The sequence below is a fragment of the Eurytemora carolleeae genome, unplaced genomic scaffold, assembly GCF_000591075.1.
Source record: "Eurytemora carolleeae unplaced genomic scaffold, Eaff_2.0 scaffold77, whole genome shotgun sequence".
NCBI lineage: Eukaryota > Metazoa > Arthropoda > Copepoda > Calanoida > Temoridae > Eurytemora > Eurytemora carolleeae.
Window position 1 is genome coordinate 37,256 of NW_019396022.1, and position 19,331 is coordinate 56,586.

The 19,331-nt window shown below is 33.3% G+C and overlaps 2 protein-coding genes across 2 annotated transcripts; both read right to left on the reverse strand.

Annotated features, from left to right (window-relative positions):
* Nucleotides 1-1,457: 1,457 nt before the first annotated feature.
* Nucleotides 1,458-8,759, reverse strand: LOC111699265 (F-box/LRR-repeat protein 2). The gene is made up of 6 exons (XM_023469924.1): nucleotides 8,749-8,759; nucleotides 6,280-6,342; nucleotides 4,732-4,822; nucleotides 3,158-3,208; nucleotides 2,674-2,737; nucleotides 1,458-1,673 (listed from the first exon to the last, which is right to left on the reverse strand). Exons 3-6 carry the CDS (start codon nucleotides 4,805-4,807, stop codon nucleotides 1,493-1,495), a joined length of 372 nt encoding a protein of 123 aa, XP_023325692.1. The 5' UTR covers nucleotides 4,808-4,822; nucleotides 6,280-6,342; nucleotides 8,749-8,759; the 3' UTR covers nucleotides 1,458-1,492.
* A 19-nt stretch (nucleotides 8,760-8,778) lies between these two features.
* Nucleotides 8,779-18,838, reverse strand: LOC111698171 (F-box/LRR-repeat protein 5). Its single transcript, XM_023468464.1, has 11 exons — nucleotides 18,740-18,838; nucleotides 18,280-18,361; nucleotides 17,771-17,887; nucleotides 15,388-15,513; nucleotides 14,055-14,168; nucleotides 13,518-13,589; nucleotides 11,666-11,727; nucleotides 10,454-10,514; nucleotides 10,055-10,164; nucleotides 9,573-9,708; nucleotides 8,779-8,829 (listed from the first exon to the last, which is right to left on the reverse strand). Exons 1-11 carry the CDS (start codon nucleotides 18,808-18,810, stop codon nucleotides 8,779-8,781), a joined length of 1,002 nt encoding a protein of 333 aa, XP_023324232.1. The 5' UTR covers nucleotides 18,811-18,838.
* Between the last annotated feature and the right edge of the window lie 493 nt (nucleotides 18,839-19,331).

The window sequence follows — 19,331 nt, forward strand, 5'->3', positions numbered from 1 at the left end:
AGTATATATATAGATAAACTGAATCAACAAGAGAGTCGACAGGATTACAATATAGATTACTAGCAAAGTATATATATATAGATAAACTGAATCAACAAGAGAGTAGACAGGATTACAATATAGATTACTAGCAAAGTATATATATAGATAAACTGAATCAAAAACTCTATTTAAGTTTGGAGCATTATTCTTTTTCCATGAAACACCTTAACCTATCAATATATTCAATAGTTATTTTAGTAGCTGAAATTTAGGCCCTATAGGATAAAGGGACCATTTAAATCTTTGCCGGAGAAATAATGATTGAGTTTTTTCCTAAAAAAATATAATTTCCAATTGCTGGTTCGTTAAGAATAACTTGCAGTTTTTGCAACAGATAAAAGGAAGGACAATGACAGAATGCATCATTTTCTACAAAGCAAAATGATGATATACAAGAAAGGAATACTGTCAGACAGGGAACAGTCCCTTTAATGGAAAAAAGTAATAATGTCAGAAAAGAAACTGCTCCTTTAATGGGAGAAAGGAATACTGTCAGACAGGGAACAGTCCCTTTAATGGGAGAAAGCAATAATGTCAGAAAAGGAACAGCTCCTTTAATGGGAGAAAGGAATACTATCAGACAGGGAACAGATATTAGATATATTTTAGGATCAACTTGACAGGGTTAGGATCAAATGGGTGTTAGTAGTAAAATTAAATCTCAAAAGAAAGAATAAAACCTTCTGAAACCATAGGTTTTTATTTTGAATTGCTTCATTTTAATCGAAAAAAAAGAATCATATATTGTGGATCTTTTCTTAATCTGCAGATTAATTTCATCTTTATTCGATATCCCGCTTGGTATTTGTTAGCATGGTTTGCAGAAAATTCAGGGGAGGAATAACTAAAATGAAAATATGGAAAAGTATGTATAGTTAATTTTATAGATTCTCAAACTATTTGTTTGACATATTTTCCATCTAGTGCAGATAAAGGATTACGCTAATTCCTTTTCAATATCCCGTGGTGGTCATACCTCTAAGGGATAACTAAATTGAAGGAAGCTTTGAACTTCAAATTTAAAATTGACCACATTGGATATCGACATCGAGTTTAACGAAACTCCACACAAAAGTTCCGATTTCTGGTTCAATAATGGTCCAATTCGATTAGAAATAAGGAAACTTAAAAAAAAAGATATCTATGACAAAATTTGAAATCCCCATATCAGTGGCTAATAATTAGATCCAGATACACAACAAGTTTTGCAAAAAAAAAAACTTTTGCTATAAATATAACGGAATATATAATGGAATAAATACAAAACTAGATAGTTATACTCTGGAAAACGACTTTTAGACATAATATAAATATTATGGAACATGGATAAGAGATTCAATAAGTTAATACTTTGTAAAACTTTTTGCGTTGTAACCATGCCAAATACACTTGAATACTGCTCTAATGTCGTCTTCATATTCCGGAGTTTTCTTGGTTCTATATGTTCGCTTCATTTCCAGAATTGCTTAAAACATTTGTTGGCAAATTTAATAATAAAAATAAATCCAATTTTTTTTCTTGACTTTTTGTTATTTTGAAATTGGACCTGGATAAGGTCGCAGTAGTATAGCTTGTCTGGTTGCAGAGATGAACAGGAGTTGATGAAAGCTTTCAGAACAACACCAGACAACCTTAATCAAATCAATAAATAAAAAACAGAACATCTGAACAAACCTATAATTTTTCTTCAAAACATTCCATTTTGCTTCGTCATTTTTCTCTTAAAAGATATAATTTTAAGTGATACTTTATTTATAGAATCGAATGAGATATTATTGTTTTTTCTATTTGAAAATGGAATATTTTCAATTGGTTCTTCTCTTTATAAGTCATTAGCGTTATTGTCTTGTGCAACAGAAACAATGATCGAAATCGTCAGAATGCAATAAATATAAAAGGTACAATAGGTTTTTAATTTTTAATCAGACAAAGGTTTAAAGGGTATCGTTGTGAATCAAACATGAGGTCACTTGAACCTACAGTCCCATGAAGCTAGGATAACTTTAAGAGTATGGTTCACTTAACTTTGAAGGTCACATGATGAGACCGATATTTTTGGTAAAATTTTTCTAGGGAAAAATACTTGATTTCTACGGCACAATCAGGCAAACAAATGACCAAAATTAAGAACAAGTTATATTATATCGTTAAAGGGACTGTAAGCAAATAAATTAAAAATGGCAATGTCCGATTTTAAACGTACCCTTGAAATCTTCATCTGATCAATGATGTGAAAAATATTGTCGTTTTTCGAGGTTTTAAAGATTTTATTTCAATAATTCAAAAATTTTTCCTGCAGTAGACATGTGCATTCCACCTTTGTAGTGAAACCACAATTAATATAGAATCAGCTTTTAAAAAATAAGCATAGATATCTAATTCTAGATCAGATAGATATCTAATTCTAGATCAGATAGATATCTAATTCTAGATCAGATAGATATCTAATTCTAGATCAGATAGATATCTAATATCAGATAGCGCCTTCAAGGGTAGTTCTTTAAATTGGGTATTAACATATTAGCATGGAGGGTAACTTAAAATTACGCTTACAAGTTACAGTCCCTTTAATCAAGCATTTAATCTTCAGGATCGATTAGAATTACTTGGACAATCCCTTTAATTACAAACCTTGGACATCCGCTGAAATCTGCAGATTTGAGATAATCCTGGATAGAGTAGAGGGAGAGTAAACCTATATCCGTTATCCGGCTACATCCGGATACATTCAACACCTCCAGGCAACCTGATATATACAGAGAGTAAACCTATATCCGTTATCCGGATACATTCAACACCTCCAGGCAACCTAATATATATACAGAGAGTAAACCTATATCCGGTATCTGGCTACATCCGGATACATTCAACACCTTCAGGCAACCTTATATATAAAGAGAGTAAACCTATATCCGGTATCCGGCTCCATCCGGATACATTCAACACCTTCAGGCAACCTGATATATACAGAGAGTAAACCTATATCCGGTATCCGGATACATTCAACACCTCCCGGCAACCTGATATATACAGAGAGTAAACCTATATCCGGTATCCGGCTACATACGGATACATTCAACACCTTCAGGCAACCTGATATATAAAGAGAGTAAACCTATATCCGTTATCCGGCTACATCCGGATACATTCAACACCTCCAGGCAACCTGATATATACAGAGAGTAAACCTATATCCGTTATCCGAACACCTCCAGGCAACCTGATACATACAGAGAGTAAACCTATATCCGGTATCCGGCTACATCCGGATACATTCAACACCTCCAGGCAACCTGATACATACAGAGAGTAAACCTATATCCGGTATCCGGCTACATCCGGATACATTCAACACCTCCAGGCAACCTGATATATACAGAGAGTAAACCTATATACGGTATCCGGCTACATCCGGATACTTTCAACAGAGAGTAAACCTAATCATTAAAGATTTCTAAACTATTGATCGTTAAGTCTACAAAAGAACGAGTAACGTTAACTGAACGGAACATTTAGCTCTTAGCTAAGAACAAACAGATACCTGAAGAGTTGTTCCAACTGACCGAAACGAACGGGTTGAATATGCTAAGACTTCTTTACGGCACCAAACATCAATTAAAAACAAGGGCTTGAAAAGAAAAGCAACGAGAGGCACGAGAAAAAGGATAAATATGATTAACGCGAAAATCAAAATTAAGAAAATCAAGTCTGTAAGTTCTAGTTAAATATATTCTGTGTAAAAAAAGAAGTTTAACAAGACAAGATTGAAGATTTCCCCCAACAATATCTTATGTTCAGCAATTAGGGATTCCAACGCAAGTGAATTTTACTTGCGCGCAATTCCACGCAGTTGCGCACAGTTTCGTACTATTCCGGGCAATTCCGCGCGACGGAGTTCAGAATAGAAAAAACCTATCAGCAATATAGACGATAAATATTAAAAAACGATCCTATAATTAGGTTGTACATGTGAAATATTGAATTCCCTGCATTTAATAGACCCTAATTGTTGAGAACTATATTTCCTTTAAAAGACCCTGACTACTGACTAGTGTCCATGTCTAAATGTGAATGATACAGAGTTACCCACAAAGGATGAGACTTCAGAGACGAGTGTACGGATATTTCACAGTCTGTTTCCTATAATCATGATTCTCTGCAACTGTTTATGTGTCGTTCTTTGTCAAATCAATATATAAGCCATTATCAAGACTATATTCGAGGCAGAAGATGTAATTCAACAAAGAAATCGAAATATTTTGAGAGTTTCAGGTCGTCTTTACAGTCTCATCCTTAGAAGGAAACCCTATATCTAGCGGAGACTAATGGCTAGATATTACCGTCTTTATTATTGATGTTCTAAGAGTATGGTTTGCATAATTAATAAAGCCTCTACGAAACAAAGAGCAGGATAAATAATAAACTATATATGTCCTTCAAATAGCTTTTTTTAAGAGCTTTTTAATTTAAATAGCTTTTTTTCTTTTCATCTAAATTATTTACTGCTTTCTTGAAACATCAACATAATAAAACTAAGCAATATTTATCATTTAGAGTTAAAAAGAAAACAGTTCTTTGAAATATTTGTTTATCTCAAAAATTTAAAATGTTTTCAAACCGCAAGCATTTTTAAACCATCAAAGTCTCCATTTTTACCAATAAAAAAATGACGTTTTAAGAAAAAAGTACCTTGACTTTTGGATAACATTTTCAATGTTGAATCAGTTATTCCTGGACACCCTGCAGCATTCAGGACGATAAGCATTAGTTCAGACACACCCTATTTAAATACTGTTAAGTTTTCATCTCAGACAAATATTAAATTTTCCGGCAATAGAAATATTGAATATATTTAACCACAAAGAACAACAAATAAACAGGGTGGCCAAAAAACATTAAAATTTTGTGATTGATAAAGAGACATATGTCGCAATCATTTAAAATACAGTCGTCGTCGCATATAGCAATACAATGTAAACAACTTCACATTTTGATCACTATCAAGCTTTTAAACAACATGGATACACATAAACATTTAAACAAAGAGAAGCGGTGAACCAATAGCTTCTATTTGTTTAAATGTAAACCTGTGATACGAAAAATGCTTGTGAACAATCAAAAAAAGTTTTCTTCATTGTATTGATGTAATCGCCAACCTCCGTACATTAGAATGGACTAGGGGTCCGAACGCTGCGGCTAGAATAGGCAAGGAGCCGAGCACTGTGGTTAGGACAGACTTTGGTAGTTGCCGCTTGGGAAATTGCACATTTGGGAATTTTGGAAAATACCCTTGGAAAAATACTGCTTGGGAAAGTACATCTTATTTTAAAGGAAATATTCTTAAAACAAAAATCATAAAATATACAAACATTGCCATTTTGATTAAATAGCCATCAAAGATCAAAGATAATTTTAAAATCTTACAATTAATTGTCAAGATTTATGATTAATGGTTCACCCTGATTATGGGATAAATATTCAAATTCAATTCTTTTATAGTATTCATGAAAACCAGTATTTTCAATTACTTGTCATGATTTATGATTAGTGCTTCACCCTGATTATGGGATAAATATTCAAATTCAATACTTTTATAGTATTCATGAAAACCATTGTTTTCCTTGTAAAAAATTAAATATTATTAATTGAGACTAAAGACAGTAAAAAGACAATTTAAACTTCTTAGAAAAAAGAAAATTAAAAAAAAGGGGAAAAGAAGCAAAGTGTTCATAATAAAGAAATTACAAAACATAAAGAAATCATTTAAATTCCGAACTTGTACATTGCACAGAAGAACTGTTTTTATTTTGTGATGCCATTATGATAAATGAAAGAATAAAATTGGTTGGCTAAACAAAGGAATTGAGTCTTTGCAACAAACTTAAATTTTTAAATCCCTATAATCTTTCTAACCTGATGGTGTAAACCAAAGATTGCTATTTGATCTAACAGAAATAATTTTTTGAAATATCTAAGGTTTATGATATTGGGTTACAAACAGCGTTTCGGATCCGGATCCGGATGGATCCGTATCATTTGGTCGGATCCGGATCCGTATCAAAGTCAGGATCCGGATCCATCATCACGGATGCGGATCCGCGGATCCGGATCCGCATCAAAATGATACGGATCCGAAACACTGGTTACAAAGATATAAGGCTTAGGAAATCAGAGTTTGTGGCAAAAACTGAATTTCTTTATAAAAAAGAATCAATATATATATTTATATTTCTTCACCTTTAACCCTGCGTCTGTAATCCTGGTGTACGATACATCTAGATCTTCCAAGTTAACACAAACCTAATTTAAAGGGACTGTATAGACGTTACTTCAAGTACGTGACTCTCTTTAAATACAGGGTGTCCCAATAAACATGGGAACTAAATGACGACTTTGTTCCAAGGGGGTTTATTTTGCAAATGTAGATTTGTAGTATCACAGTTAAAACATATAACACCGAAAACTAGTACCCTCAGGAGTTCCAATATTGGGAAACTTGTCCAGATTCCAGTTAATTAAAAATCAACAATAATGTTCAAAAATTTTATATCTCCGTCAATTTTTAAGATAAAAAAAGGAAGACCCCCCATTTAGAAAGCTAGTTAAACGTTCAACCTTTTTTTGATGCACTTTATGTCATTTATCATCTATCAAAAATCAAAGACGAAATTCAAGTCGTTTCTCAATTCACATGTTTATATCACAACGTAATTCTTAAAAACTTTTCCTGATAAAGTATGAATTATATTCATATCCCATTTTTTTACTGGTTTTCAATTGTGGTTTCCCTACAAAAAGGTCTTGCGTATTTCTGCGGTAGAAACACTGGAGAAATTGTCAGAATGAAACAAATTTTAATTGTTATAGTCCCCACAAACAGCATACATTTAAATCTACCAAACAGCCTGATCAGTATTTCAAGACAGAAAATATTTTACGAACAGACGAAATCAATTTATTTTGAACGATTGAAAAAAAAACGAACAATGGATCGTTAACGAACGATGAACGAACGAGATGAAAAAAGGCCAACGTGCCCATCTCTATGCGTAGGTGGAAAGATTCACCAACGGATCATGTATAAGGTTACCTACAAAGGATGAGACTGTGAAGACGACCCAAAACTCTAGAAAATATGACAACTTGAAGTTCGAGTTTTGGTGTCTGCATTCAGATGAGTATGTTAATGGTTTTGGCCTACAAGGAACCCTGACTGCAAGAAAACGGACTTAACAAATTCCGTACAATCGTCACTGAAGTCTCATCCTTTGTGGGTAACCCTGTCTGTATATTGGCTGATTAAAAAATGAATAGAATAATCGAATATTATATGATCAGAATTATATTTTTGTCCCTGGACAAAACTAACTCTCTTCCCATCAATTTACCCAATCAGACAAGTAATTGATATTACAATAAAGTAATAAATATTCTATTATACATTATGACAACAATGCCGGGCACTTCATGTGTACTAACTTCTAAAAGAGAAAAACAATGAACAAAAGAAATTTAACCCTTTTGCTCTGTTTGCGATTGTGAAAATATTATTACAGTTAGACCAACAAAACTGAAAATTGGGAAGATGACATTTCTGCAATCTAAGTACGTTTGACGTTCTAATAAAGCAAATAGTTTTACAAGTAGATTGAAAATCAACCTACTATGTGAAATGGGATTGCTATGTTTCATGTTTATTAAACTATTTAAAATCATAACTTGAGTCTAACAGCCGTCTTCCTATTCCACACTTTTTTAGGGCGATCCCTGTATTTTATATTTTTCTGTTCATCTGATCTTAAACCTGCTTGACACGTGAAGTATTTCGAGATAACATTTTAATTATAAATTCATTCAATACAATATTCAGAACAATATTTTGAACGGAGGACGAATATTTCCCACATCACGTTTTAAGATCTCTGCAAAACAATGAAATATTGTTTAAGATGTAAAAAATATAAAGGTACAGTAAGAATCATAAAACTCTGGAATAGGATGGCGGCTTTTAGACTGAAGTTATGAGTTTAAATAGTCCAATAAACATGAAACAAAGCATTGTGAAGTGTTTACAGACCCATTTAACTTAATACGTTATTTAATGAGTTACTACATAGTAAAACTTTTTTCTTTGTAACGACATCTAATAACTTTAAAGATTGCTTTAATGTCGTCTTCCTATTCCATATTTTTCTGGTTATAACTGTATTGTAATTAATCCAATTAAACTCAGAAATCAAACAGACGAAATCGTTGCATTTAAAGATCTGTAATAAAGGGAATGTTTGGAATTGTATTCAAAATCTGATGGTGCCATTTTTTCTTTCTGATGTTTTAGTAATGAGACAATTGTTAAGACGTTCGTCGCTTTGAGTGAAGTAGTTTAGTGAAATAAAAAAAATATTGAATAGACTAAACGTTTTTTTTACATTGTTCTGAGTGCCTGAAACAGTTTTTTTCAATTCGTTCGTTCGTTAACAGTTTTTTTTTTCAGTCTTATAGAAAAAACTTGAATTCGTTTTAAGAATTTTCGTGGATTTTCCATCTTATTTCGTTCGTTCTTTAACTGAACTGATTCATAAAATGCTTTTCATTTCTCTAAATGATCCAAATCTTTCGTTTATCGTTCGTAATTTTTTCTCAAAGAAACAAACGTTCACGAAAAATATCGTTAGTTGAGAAAAACGATCTCTAGACTTGATGTACCTGTAGGATCTGCTGGANGGAAAAAAATGTTTACCTTGAGAAGGCAGAGAAGAAATCCAACTCAATCTCATCCTCATTAACCTGAAAAAACATGAAAAAATTTGTTTTTCAAAATAAATTCAAAGCCTTAAACTTACTAAAAGCAATAGCCAGAAGTATTTCTAATCCCTATATTTTTATCCTTATAATGTAAACCTTTGATATTTCAAACTTTAACTATCTGAGGCCGAATTTAAAGAATTTGAGACGCGACTCAAATTTGAGACACGACTCAAACATGGTTAGTACCACTTGAAATTGTATTAAGTGTTTCGAGAATTGAGCCGTTGCTCAATTGGAATCGTTTTTTCGTGGTTCATTAACGCGGTTTAAATTCTTTAAATTCGGCCTCTGATCGATCAGATTTAATTTTTATTATTATTAAAGAAAACAATGTCCATGTGGATTGTCATAAATAGCTCAATTTCTGGAAGCTCTTGAAGTATCTCAGGTCTTAAATATTAAGAGATTACTAAATTAGAGTTTGAGGCAAGATTTCAGTTTCTTTCTGTTCACATGTCAATTTAAAGAGGGTAATGCCCGATTTACAACAGTACCCCTATATGTGAATAAAGATAGTACAAAGATATGTGTGTGTAAACTTATTGAAACCCACTTGTATCCAGCTGCAATTTTCAGTGTGTTGAGTTCTAAATGGTTGTACGTAGCGAACACTGGACATTGCCGCACGCAAAGGGTTTAAGGATAACGTTGTAAATCGGGCATTGCTCTCTTTGCATGAAGGGCCACTTGAAATTACGCTTACAGTCCTTTAAAAAATTGACCTCCATTAGATCCGTCCTCCGCTCCACGAGGTCGAGGTCAGGAGATTCATCTCTCCAGGTCAACTCACCCTGCTCCCAGGAACTTAGGGGCAATATCTTCCACATCCGGGGGGTTAGAGATATATCATACCATCTCCTAATCAGAGATATATCATACAATCTCCTAATCAGAGATATATCATACCATCTCCTAATCATTGATATATCATCATACCATCTCCTAATCAGAAATATATCATACCATCTTCTAATCATAGATATAGCATACCATCTCCTAATCAGATATATATCATAACATCTTATTATTAATTAATCAAATTATTAAACCAAAAATTTATTCACAAATTCAACATTTTCTGGGGGGGGGGGGTATATTTTGAATTATGATACCCATAGCAGGTTAATTCAGGCCAACTAAAAATATTGGACAAATCTGCCAATTTTGACTGAAAAATCTACCAATTTGTATCTAGAGTGAACACCTGCAAGTTGCTCCAGCAGCTAGTAGATCTCTAGGACTAAGAAACTGTAGAATCTTCATCAAAATTTCACCAGGAATAAAATAAACCGGAGATGGAGTTTCTGTTTCAGCCTGGAATTAAAAAAAAAAAGTTTACAAAAACAAATAATAATTTTGACAAAAATGTCTACAGATTAATCTACGGATAATAAGTAACTAACAGTAGAAGTAAAATACAAAGGTTTCTTGGAAACATTATAAAAAGAGCTTCAACGTAATGTGAGAAAAAGGTTGAAATCGTAAATTAAACCAATCTCAGGAAATTTTTAAATGTTTTACGCTCAAGTTACAAATGAGAAATTAAGGTTCTGTGAACGTAAATTCAAGTGACCTTAAATTCTGCTCTAGCTCTCTTTTTTACCTGAAGTTTGACTAGTGGTTCTATAGATTCTCCATCAGTATTTAAATTCTGCTCTAGCTCTCTGTTTAAACAAATATTATTTTGTTATACAATAAAGTTTTTTTCAGAACCAAAATTTGATTCTTGGGACGTAAAAAAACGTTATTGATTTTCTGGGTGAACAAATTTGATTTTCAGGCCGCCAACTTGATTTTTGAGCCGAGCCATGAGTTTTAGGATGCAAATTTTAATTTCGGGTTGGTACAATTGATTTCGGGATGGTACAATTGATTTCGGGTTGGTACAATTGATTTCGGGATGGTACAATTGATTTCGGGATACCTATGTGATTTTAGGGCTGTAATAATTTATTGTTCGATCTTAAAGGTAAAACGATCGATTTTCAGGATACAACTATATAAAAAATACAACAATACAATTTTAAGATTCTCGGCCCCTGAAAGTATACTCTATTATTACATTATAATTCTTTTACTGAAAACATCTCAAAATATATTTTTTACAATTTAATATCCTCCCATCCTTTAAGTGCACTCTAAATGAAATCTATATTTTCAACAAAACATTTCAGTGCAAGAAGACTAGAAAGTCGTCTTAGAACTTGGAATTTATTTGTGACATTCACTCGTTTAACTAATTTCTCATGTAAACCTAATTTCATATGTTTGATTCTTGAAACTATAAAATAAACACAAAATAACACAAAATACCCAAAGTCTTGGAATTTCCAAAATGTGGTATGCCTTTTTTGTGCTGTCAATATATATTAAGAATTTCGTTCAAATTTTTCTTTTAATAAATAAACCAAAACTGTCGAAATCTGAACGAAATTCTTTATATCTCCGGTAATATTTAACGCACAAAAAAGGCAGACCACATTTTGGAAATGCAAAGACTTGGAGTATTTTGTGATCAATAACTCTAGAATTTTACTTCTAAAATTAGATCTTCGAATAAATGCCGCGAATTATTTCAAAGATAAAAGGCAACTTTGCATACGTCTACCTACTGTCATGTTTAGTGGGACACCCTGTATAAGATAGACTATAGTCTAGACTAGACGTGCAAAAATTCAATTAGACAAACATGTTTTTCAAGAACTTATTCTGAAGAAGATTTTATGCGCAATACGGAAAATATGTCTACATTCCCGTCTTCAAAAATACAAAACAAAATTTGTCTTTAAAAATTGTAAAATATTAAGTTTTATTCCTGAGCTTGTCACAATAAGATGTTGATCTTTTCGCTTCTCTTTCATTCTCCTGTAAATTCTCCTAGATAGATTTACAATTTTAGATTACAAGTGAGCCTCCATTTATAAAGATAATAAGACAACTAAGGGTGCACTGTGGTAACTATAGGAATATAATGTGGTAGCTAGGGATATAATGTGGTAACTAGGGATATAATGTGGTAACTAGGAACATAATAAGATAACTAAGGGTTTACTGTGGTCACTAGATATATAATGTGGTAACTAGGGTATAATATGGTCACTAGGGATAAAATGTGGTAACTAGGGTTATAATATGGTTCACTAGGGATATAATGGGGTCACTAGGAAGAAACTGGGGTAGCTAGGGTTATAATGTGGTCACTAGGAACATAATTTGGAAGCTAGGGATAGAATATGTTAACTAGGGCTATAATGTGGTCAATAGTGATGGAATGTGGTAACTAGGGGTATTATGTGGTAACTAGGGGTTTAATGTGGTCACCTCTGGGAAGATATTGAGGTAACTACTAACTAGGGATATAAAGTGGTTACTAGGAGTATAATGTGGTCACTTGTAAGATAATGAGGTAGCTAGGAGTAATGTGGTCACTAGTAAGATAATGAGGTAGCTAGGAGTATAATGTGGTCAATCAGAATAAATTCATTCCCTTGGTAAAATAAAATGCTTGAACACGTTTCCCGCAGTAAATAATAGAGCACTGCAGATGTTGAGAGAAGAAAGAAAATAATCCTTCTTTTTCTTCTTTATCGATAATCTGATAAACGTTAAAACATATACCAGATACTTACATCTCAACATACAGAACAAAATGGTGTACAACATTTTTCTTATTTGGACTGAAATCACATTAAGTATTATGTACTAAGTATATTATGTATATTAAGTATATTTGTTGACTTTAAAAGTCACTATAGTAAAATAAAGAGATCTAAAATGGATATTTCTAACATTTATTTAAAAACGAGAGTTTTGAAATATTTGCATTTAAGGCGGAGTTAAAATTGGTTGATTTAGAAATTAACAAAGGAATTAATGATGAATATTTGTGGGCACTTCATGGGAGTGATGTAGAGCTTCATTTTGGTGGAGCAGATCAACAGGAACTGAAACAACAGGGCTTATCCAACCTAGTAGGCAGAGATCGCGGCTTTATCATGCTGGATTTGAGCGATTATGTTGTCTCTGGAAGTGGAATGCATGATAAACTGAGAACCCTCGGGTAAGCCTGTCTGCTCCTAGTTGAGGATCTGCGTCATCATCATAAAGGAGTCAAGAGGCTCCCTGTGTCGGAGCTGTTACTAGCTCAACTTTCCTAACCTGACTGAGCTGGGATGTGTTATAGAGGGGTGAGGCGGGAAACGGATGAGCGGTGTTTGACATGTGGGTGCTACATGGAGGAAATGGATAAACACGTCTTGAGAAAAGGCTACGGCATTTGAGTCGGTAAAATCGTCTTCCTTATATTTCGAATTTGTGTAAACAATATTATGTATATTAAGTATATTAAGTATATTATGTTATTATTATGTATTAAGTATTATGCTTATATTTATGAATGGGACTTTTAACGGGGTTTTAGGGTACCCCTTTTTCTTGATCTTAAATAGACTCAAATTCTGTACATTTCTTATATTTTCAATGCTGCTGCATATAACCGCAAATGAATATAATAAATTTTTGGACAGAAAAACAAGAAAATCTCCATATATTTGCTTTGACGAAAATTCCAAAGGTGCCACTGTGAATCAGTCATCGGGCATGTAACTCTTTGAATAACAATCACATTTACATAAACTGTCCCTTTAATTATAAGAAAATTTTCCAACCTTGAAAAAGTTAAGATTCTTCTCCTGTTCTACTTTATTCTTCCACAACCTGTGCTGTTCCAGAACAGTCTCCTTAGTAATAATGATGTCAGGAACGTAAACAAAGAACCGATTACTTGCCACAAACCTCATTTTTATAATCCCTATATCTTTTGCAACCTGAACTGAAAATTTTAAAATTGGATACCCTTGATACGGATCACTCAATCCAAATATCCACTCAAAACCCATTTAATTTCTGCTTAATCCGCTCTCTTTGGATAACCCTACCAGATTCTGATCAAGGATAGTTTGCTCATAAAATGTCGCTGAACTGCCTACCGCCAATTAAACTACTTTTCTGTAGCGCTACTGTGGGAACCATGGAGTTTACATCTATATAGTTAATACTCGTTGTTTGATAGTTTTGGATTGTTTTTTACCAGGCTCAAAATTTGAAAAACTTAAAGAAAGGAAAATGTTTAGAATAACAAATTTAGAAAGAAATATAGGCAAAAAAAGACCGAAAAATGACCCAAATTGAAAGCACATGACTACCTTGATAAGCTTGAGCTCCTCAAAGTTGAAATATTTACAGAGTAAAGGTTGGAAGGTGTTCTCCTCCTCCTCCATGTGGGGGAGGAACTCATCCATAAACTCATACACAGCACTCTATATCATCATTAATAATTAAAAGGGTGTTTAAAAAAATATTACTACTATCAACATTAGGATGTCTTAAAGAACAGCAATTTTTTCAAAATTTTGATTAGCACTTATCAAATTCCTTGAGATATATTTCTTGCTCAAAAATAATGCCAAATGTCGAACAATTATTTATTTAAATATTAAATATGGAGAAGGAAAATCACCCAACCTCGTAAATATCTTTAGGACCAAGACTTCATCAGATGTGATCAACAAAAAAAATCTGGTAGCACCAGAATTTATTGAGTGGTTATAAAACTTAAAAATTAGATTTTTTTGAGACACCCTAATCAACATGCGCCCCCAGAGTAAAAATAAACTAACTATTTTTTAAATAAATTTCAGAAATTTGTAAATTTTGAAGTCTTCCAAAGTCTAATAAACTAGGACAGGAGAAGCAAGGCTATTTCACTCTTGTTGAAACACAGTTTTTGCATGCTGACTTATTTAATCTATTAATTTTTAGTTAATTGATTTATGGATTCCGATTTATTAATTAATAAATTAATTCACTGATTGATTAATGGATTTATTACATGATGGATCTATTAATTGATGGATCAATTGATTGATGGATCAATTGAATGATGGATCAATTAATTGATGGATCAATTGATTGATGGATCAATTGATTGATGGATCAATTGATTGATGGATCAATTGATTGATGGATCAATTGATTGATGGATCAATTAATTGATGGTTCAATTGATTGATGGATCAATTGATTGATGTTTTAATGGATTAATTGATTGATGTTTTAATGGATTAATTGATTGATGGATTAATTGATTGATGGATTAATTGATTGATGGATTAATTGATTGATGGATTAGTTGATGGCTTACGATGGATTAATTACTTGATTGATTGATTAATTGACTAAAAGATTAATTAATTGATAAATGAATTAAGTGATGGATTGATTGATCAATGGATTAATTGATTAATTGATAGATGAATTAAGTGATTGAGTGATGGATTGATTGATTAATGGATTAATTGATTAATTGATTATTAATGGATTTATTGATTAATGGATTAATTGAGTGGCTGATTAATTGATTGATTATAGCATTGCAATTTACATTGATTGATTGATTGATTGATTAATTGTTTGATTGACTGATTGATTGATTGATCGATTAATTGATTAATTGAATAATAGATTGATTGCACTGACCTGTAGACGCTGCCAGTAGTAGTGTGTAGAACTGGAGTCTACAGATGAATGAAGATATTCTACTAACTCTATTATATTCAGTAGAGAAGAATCTTCATGACAGTTGCAGACGACCTTGTTGTACACCTATACATAATCTAGTATATAAAGGTGTACAGTATAGTATACACAAACTTGGTGTACACTTGTACATAATTTAATATATAGAGGTGTACAGTATACACAACCTTGTTGTACACCTGTACATAATCTAGTGTATAAAGATGTACAGTATATTATACACAACCTTAGTGTACACTTGTACATAATCAAATATATAGAGGTGTACAGTATACACAACCTTGTTGTACACCTGTACATAAACTAGTATATAAAGGTGTACAGTATAGTATACACAACCTTGGTGTACACTTTTACATAATCTAATATATAGAGGTGTACAGTATACACAACCTTGTTGTACACCTGTACATAATCTAGTATATAAGGTGTACAGTATAGTATACACATCCTTGGTGTACACTTGTACATAATTTGATATATAGAGGTGTACAGTATATATAACCTTGTTGTACACCTGTACACAATCTAGTATATAGAAGTGTATAGTTAAAATAAGAAAGTAGTTTGTCTGATGATTTTTATTAGATTACTAAAATTTACGAACCAAAACTTTTGCAGTTTCTCCATTAATTTGCTAAAAAGTTGGAGCAAAAATTTTAGTTTATTGGTTAGATGAAACCAACTTTTTAATAGTTTTTCCTTGTTTTATGTTTAAACTTTTGATTTAAACTAACTTTTCAAAAAATTACAACCTTTCCCCCTCTTGAAGTTTTGATTGCAGTTTGCACCCCCCCCCCCCCCCCTTTAAAGTAGGCCCTGGAGTGGAGACCAAACTAAACGATGCAACACGTTTATACAGCATATTAGATCAAGACTAAACTGTGTTAACATCTTATAAATTATGATTTTTTTTTTCAAATTTAGAGGGACTGCTGCAGTAAATTCAAATGACCCTCTAAATAGATGCAGGCCGAAAATATGTTAATATTTTTAAAGAAATTTTTTCTCCGTAAGCTAGATCATTAAATCATTAAATCAAATTAATTAAAAAACGGCAATTTAAACTCCCCAATTTTATTTTTTCTCTCTGATAATCTTTTTTATACTCGTTACCTTGAGGGTATCCAGCCTGTCCCTAAGCTTGTTCATGATGTACATGTTATCAAACATTACCGTAGCTTGTCCCTGAGCTAGCTCATGATGTACATGTTCTCAAACATTACCTTGAGGGTATCCAGCCTGTTCCTGAGCTTGTACATAATGTACATGCTCTCAAACATTACCTTGAGGGTGGGTATCCAGCCTGTCCCTGAGCTTGTTCATGGTGTACATGCTCTCAAACATTACCTTGAGAGTATCCAGCCTGTCCCTGAGCTTGTTCATGATGTACATGTTCTCAAACAATACCTTGAGGGTATCCAGCCTGTCCCTGAGCTTATTTATGATGTACATGTTCTCAAACATTACCTTGATGGTATCCAGCCTATCCCTGAGCTTGTTCATGATGTAATAATAATAATAATAATAATAATAACGTTTATTGCTAAATATCTTTTAAATTTACAGAATTGTCAGAAAATAAAATAAAAAAAACATGTATATGTAAATGTACAATATTGTTACAAATAATATTTTCTTCTATTTAGTATAGCAAAAGGATATAGCTAGCATAGCTGTTTGAATGCTATATCCTGAACATGTACATGTTCTCAAACATTACCTTGAGGGTATCCAGCCTGTTCCTGAGCTTATTTATGATGTACATGTTCTCAAACATTACCTTGAGGGTATCCAGCCTGTCCCTGACCTTGTTCATGATGTACATGCTCTCAAACATTACCTTGAGGGTATCCAGCCTGTCCCTGAGCTTATTTATGATGTACATGTTATCAAACATTACCTTGAGGGTATCCAGCATGTCCCTGAGCTTGTTCATGATGTACATGTTCTCCAACATTACCTTGAGGGTATCCAGCCTGTCCCTGAGCTTTTTCATGATGTACATGCTTTCAAACATTACCTTGAGGGTATCCAGCCTGTCCCTGAGCTTGCTCATGATGTACATGTTCTCAAACATTACCTTGAGGGTATCCAGCCTATCCCTGAGCTTGTTCATGATGTACATGTTCTCAAACATTACCTTGAAGGTATCCAGCCTGTCCCTGAGCTTATTCATAATGTAAATGTTCTCAAACATTACCTTGAGGGTATCCAGCCTTTCCCTGAGCTTGTTCATAATGAACATGCTCTCTAACATTACTTTGAGGGTGTCCAGCCTGTCCCTGAGCTTGGTCATGATGTACATGTTCTCAAACATTACCTTGAGGGTATCCAGCCTGTCCCTGAGCTTGTTCATAATGTACATGTTCTCAATAATCTCATGGGTCTTCAGCTCCCACATTGTCAGGTAGACGCTCTGCAAGATCTCATCTCTCTCCTTCAAATCATTTAGAGGTAAGAACCTTTAAATAGACATTGGACAAATCGAGTTTCAACTTGCTGGATGGATCCGTGGAAGACGGTAGTTAAAAAAATTTCCTTGTGCCATTCGATTAATAATTTTATTATGGTTTTCAGGGATATATATTGAAGAATCACCGGGGAGTTACTTTTTTGGGGAAATGAAAAACTAAACAATACCTCTTTTATGATACTTTTTTCACAAAAATTCATTGACTTTCCCTGTAGAATAATTTTCCCCATAACGTGTTTTACCCAAATTAATAGGAAAAATTATTTTGGAAGAAGAGGTCATTTTTTACCCCCAAAAATACATACCCTTCTACTTTCATTCCAATGCACATGGGGACCTTGTATGATTTAACTAACCTTAGAATTCAAATTTAGTATTTCTTGTTGAATATTTTCCACAACGGAGTTCACTAACTCCTTCATCCGAGAGTGTGGATCACTGAAATGAACGTAGATCTTTAAAAATATTTATTTTTCAACTTTTCTTTTTAAAAAATTGAGCTGTCTGAAGTGTCCCGTAGGATTTAGAATGACCCAAAACTTTCAGAATTATTGAGCTCATCTTGGACACTACACAAAAAAATCCCTTGAAAAATTGAAACAAAAAATGAACCATAATTTGCCAAAAACTTGAATTTCCCGAATAATGATAGCAGGACCCTTTCTTAGCATATTATCAACAAATTGTTGTTGATAATTTTCACAGATTAGAGGCAAACATGTATTTTGCAAGTTTATTGCGGATGGTGGCCGGGGGAGGTGGGGTGATATTTTAAGACAAATACATATATGCTAAAGTCTTAAGGATAAGTAAAACCTGTAGACATCGATTTCAATGGGCATCTGAGAGGGAACTGAAAATGTTCCACAGCCCAAGACTTCAACCATGTTTAATCTAAAAATATCATAAATTTATAAAAACAAATCAAATCAACGCGACGACGGTTCAATTTCCTAGAAAACGATTTTTGGACCCCCCCCCACTCCCTAAATCTTTATGTACATCATGTTTTATCGATTTTTAGGTAGTTGAAGAAAGACGAACATGGATATAGTTGGTGTTGTGGCCGCAGCGCCCGGCGCCTACCCTATCCTAGCCGCTGCGCTCCATCCCTAGCCGCAGCGCTAGGCCCAGAAAGTGTATTAACCTAACCTAACCTAAAATATTGTTGAAATTAAAGGTCTGCCCTGGCCGCGGCGCTCGGCCCCTAGCCTGTCCTAGCCACAGCGCTCGGCCCAGAAATTGTCCTATCCTTAAACCTCACCTACTTTATATATATGTCCAAGAAAAAAATATTAAGGATATCCTTACATTTCCGAGATTGCCATTTTTAAAGGGTCGAGGCAAAAAAAGAAATTGCCTTCATTCGTTTTCAACAATCGTTCTATAGGGAATTACCGAGAATGTT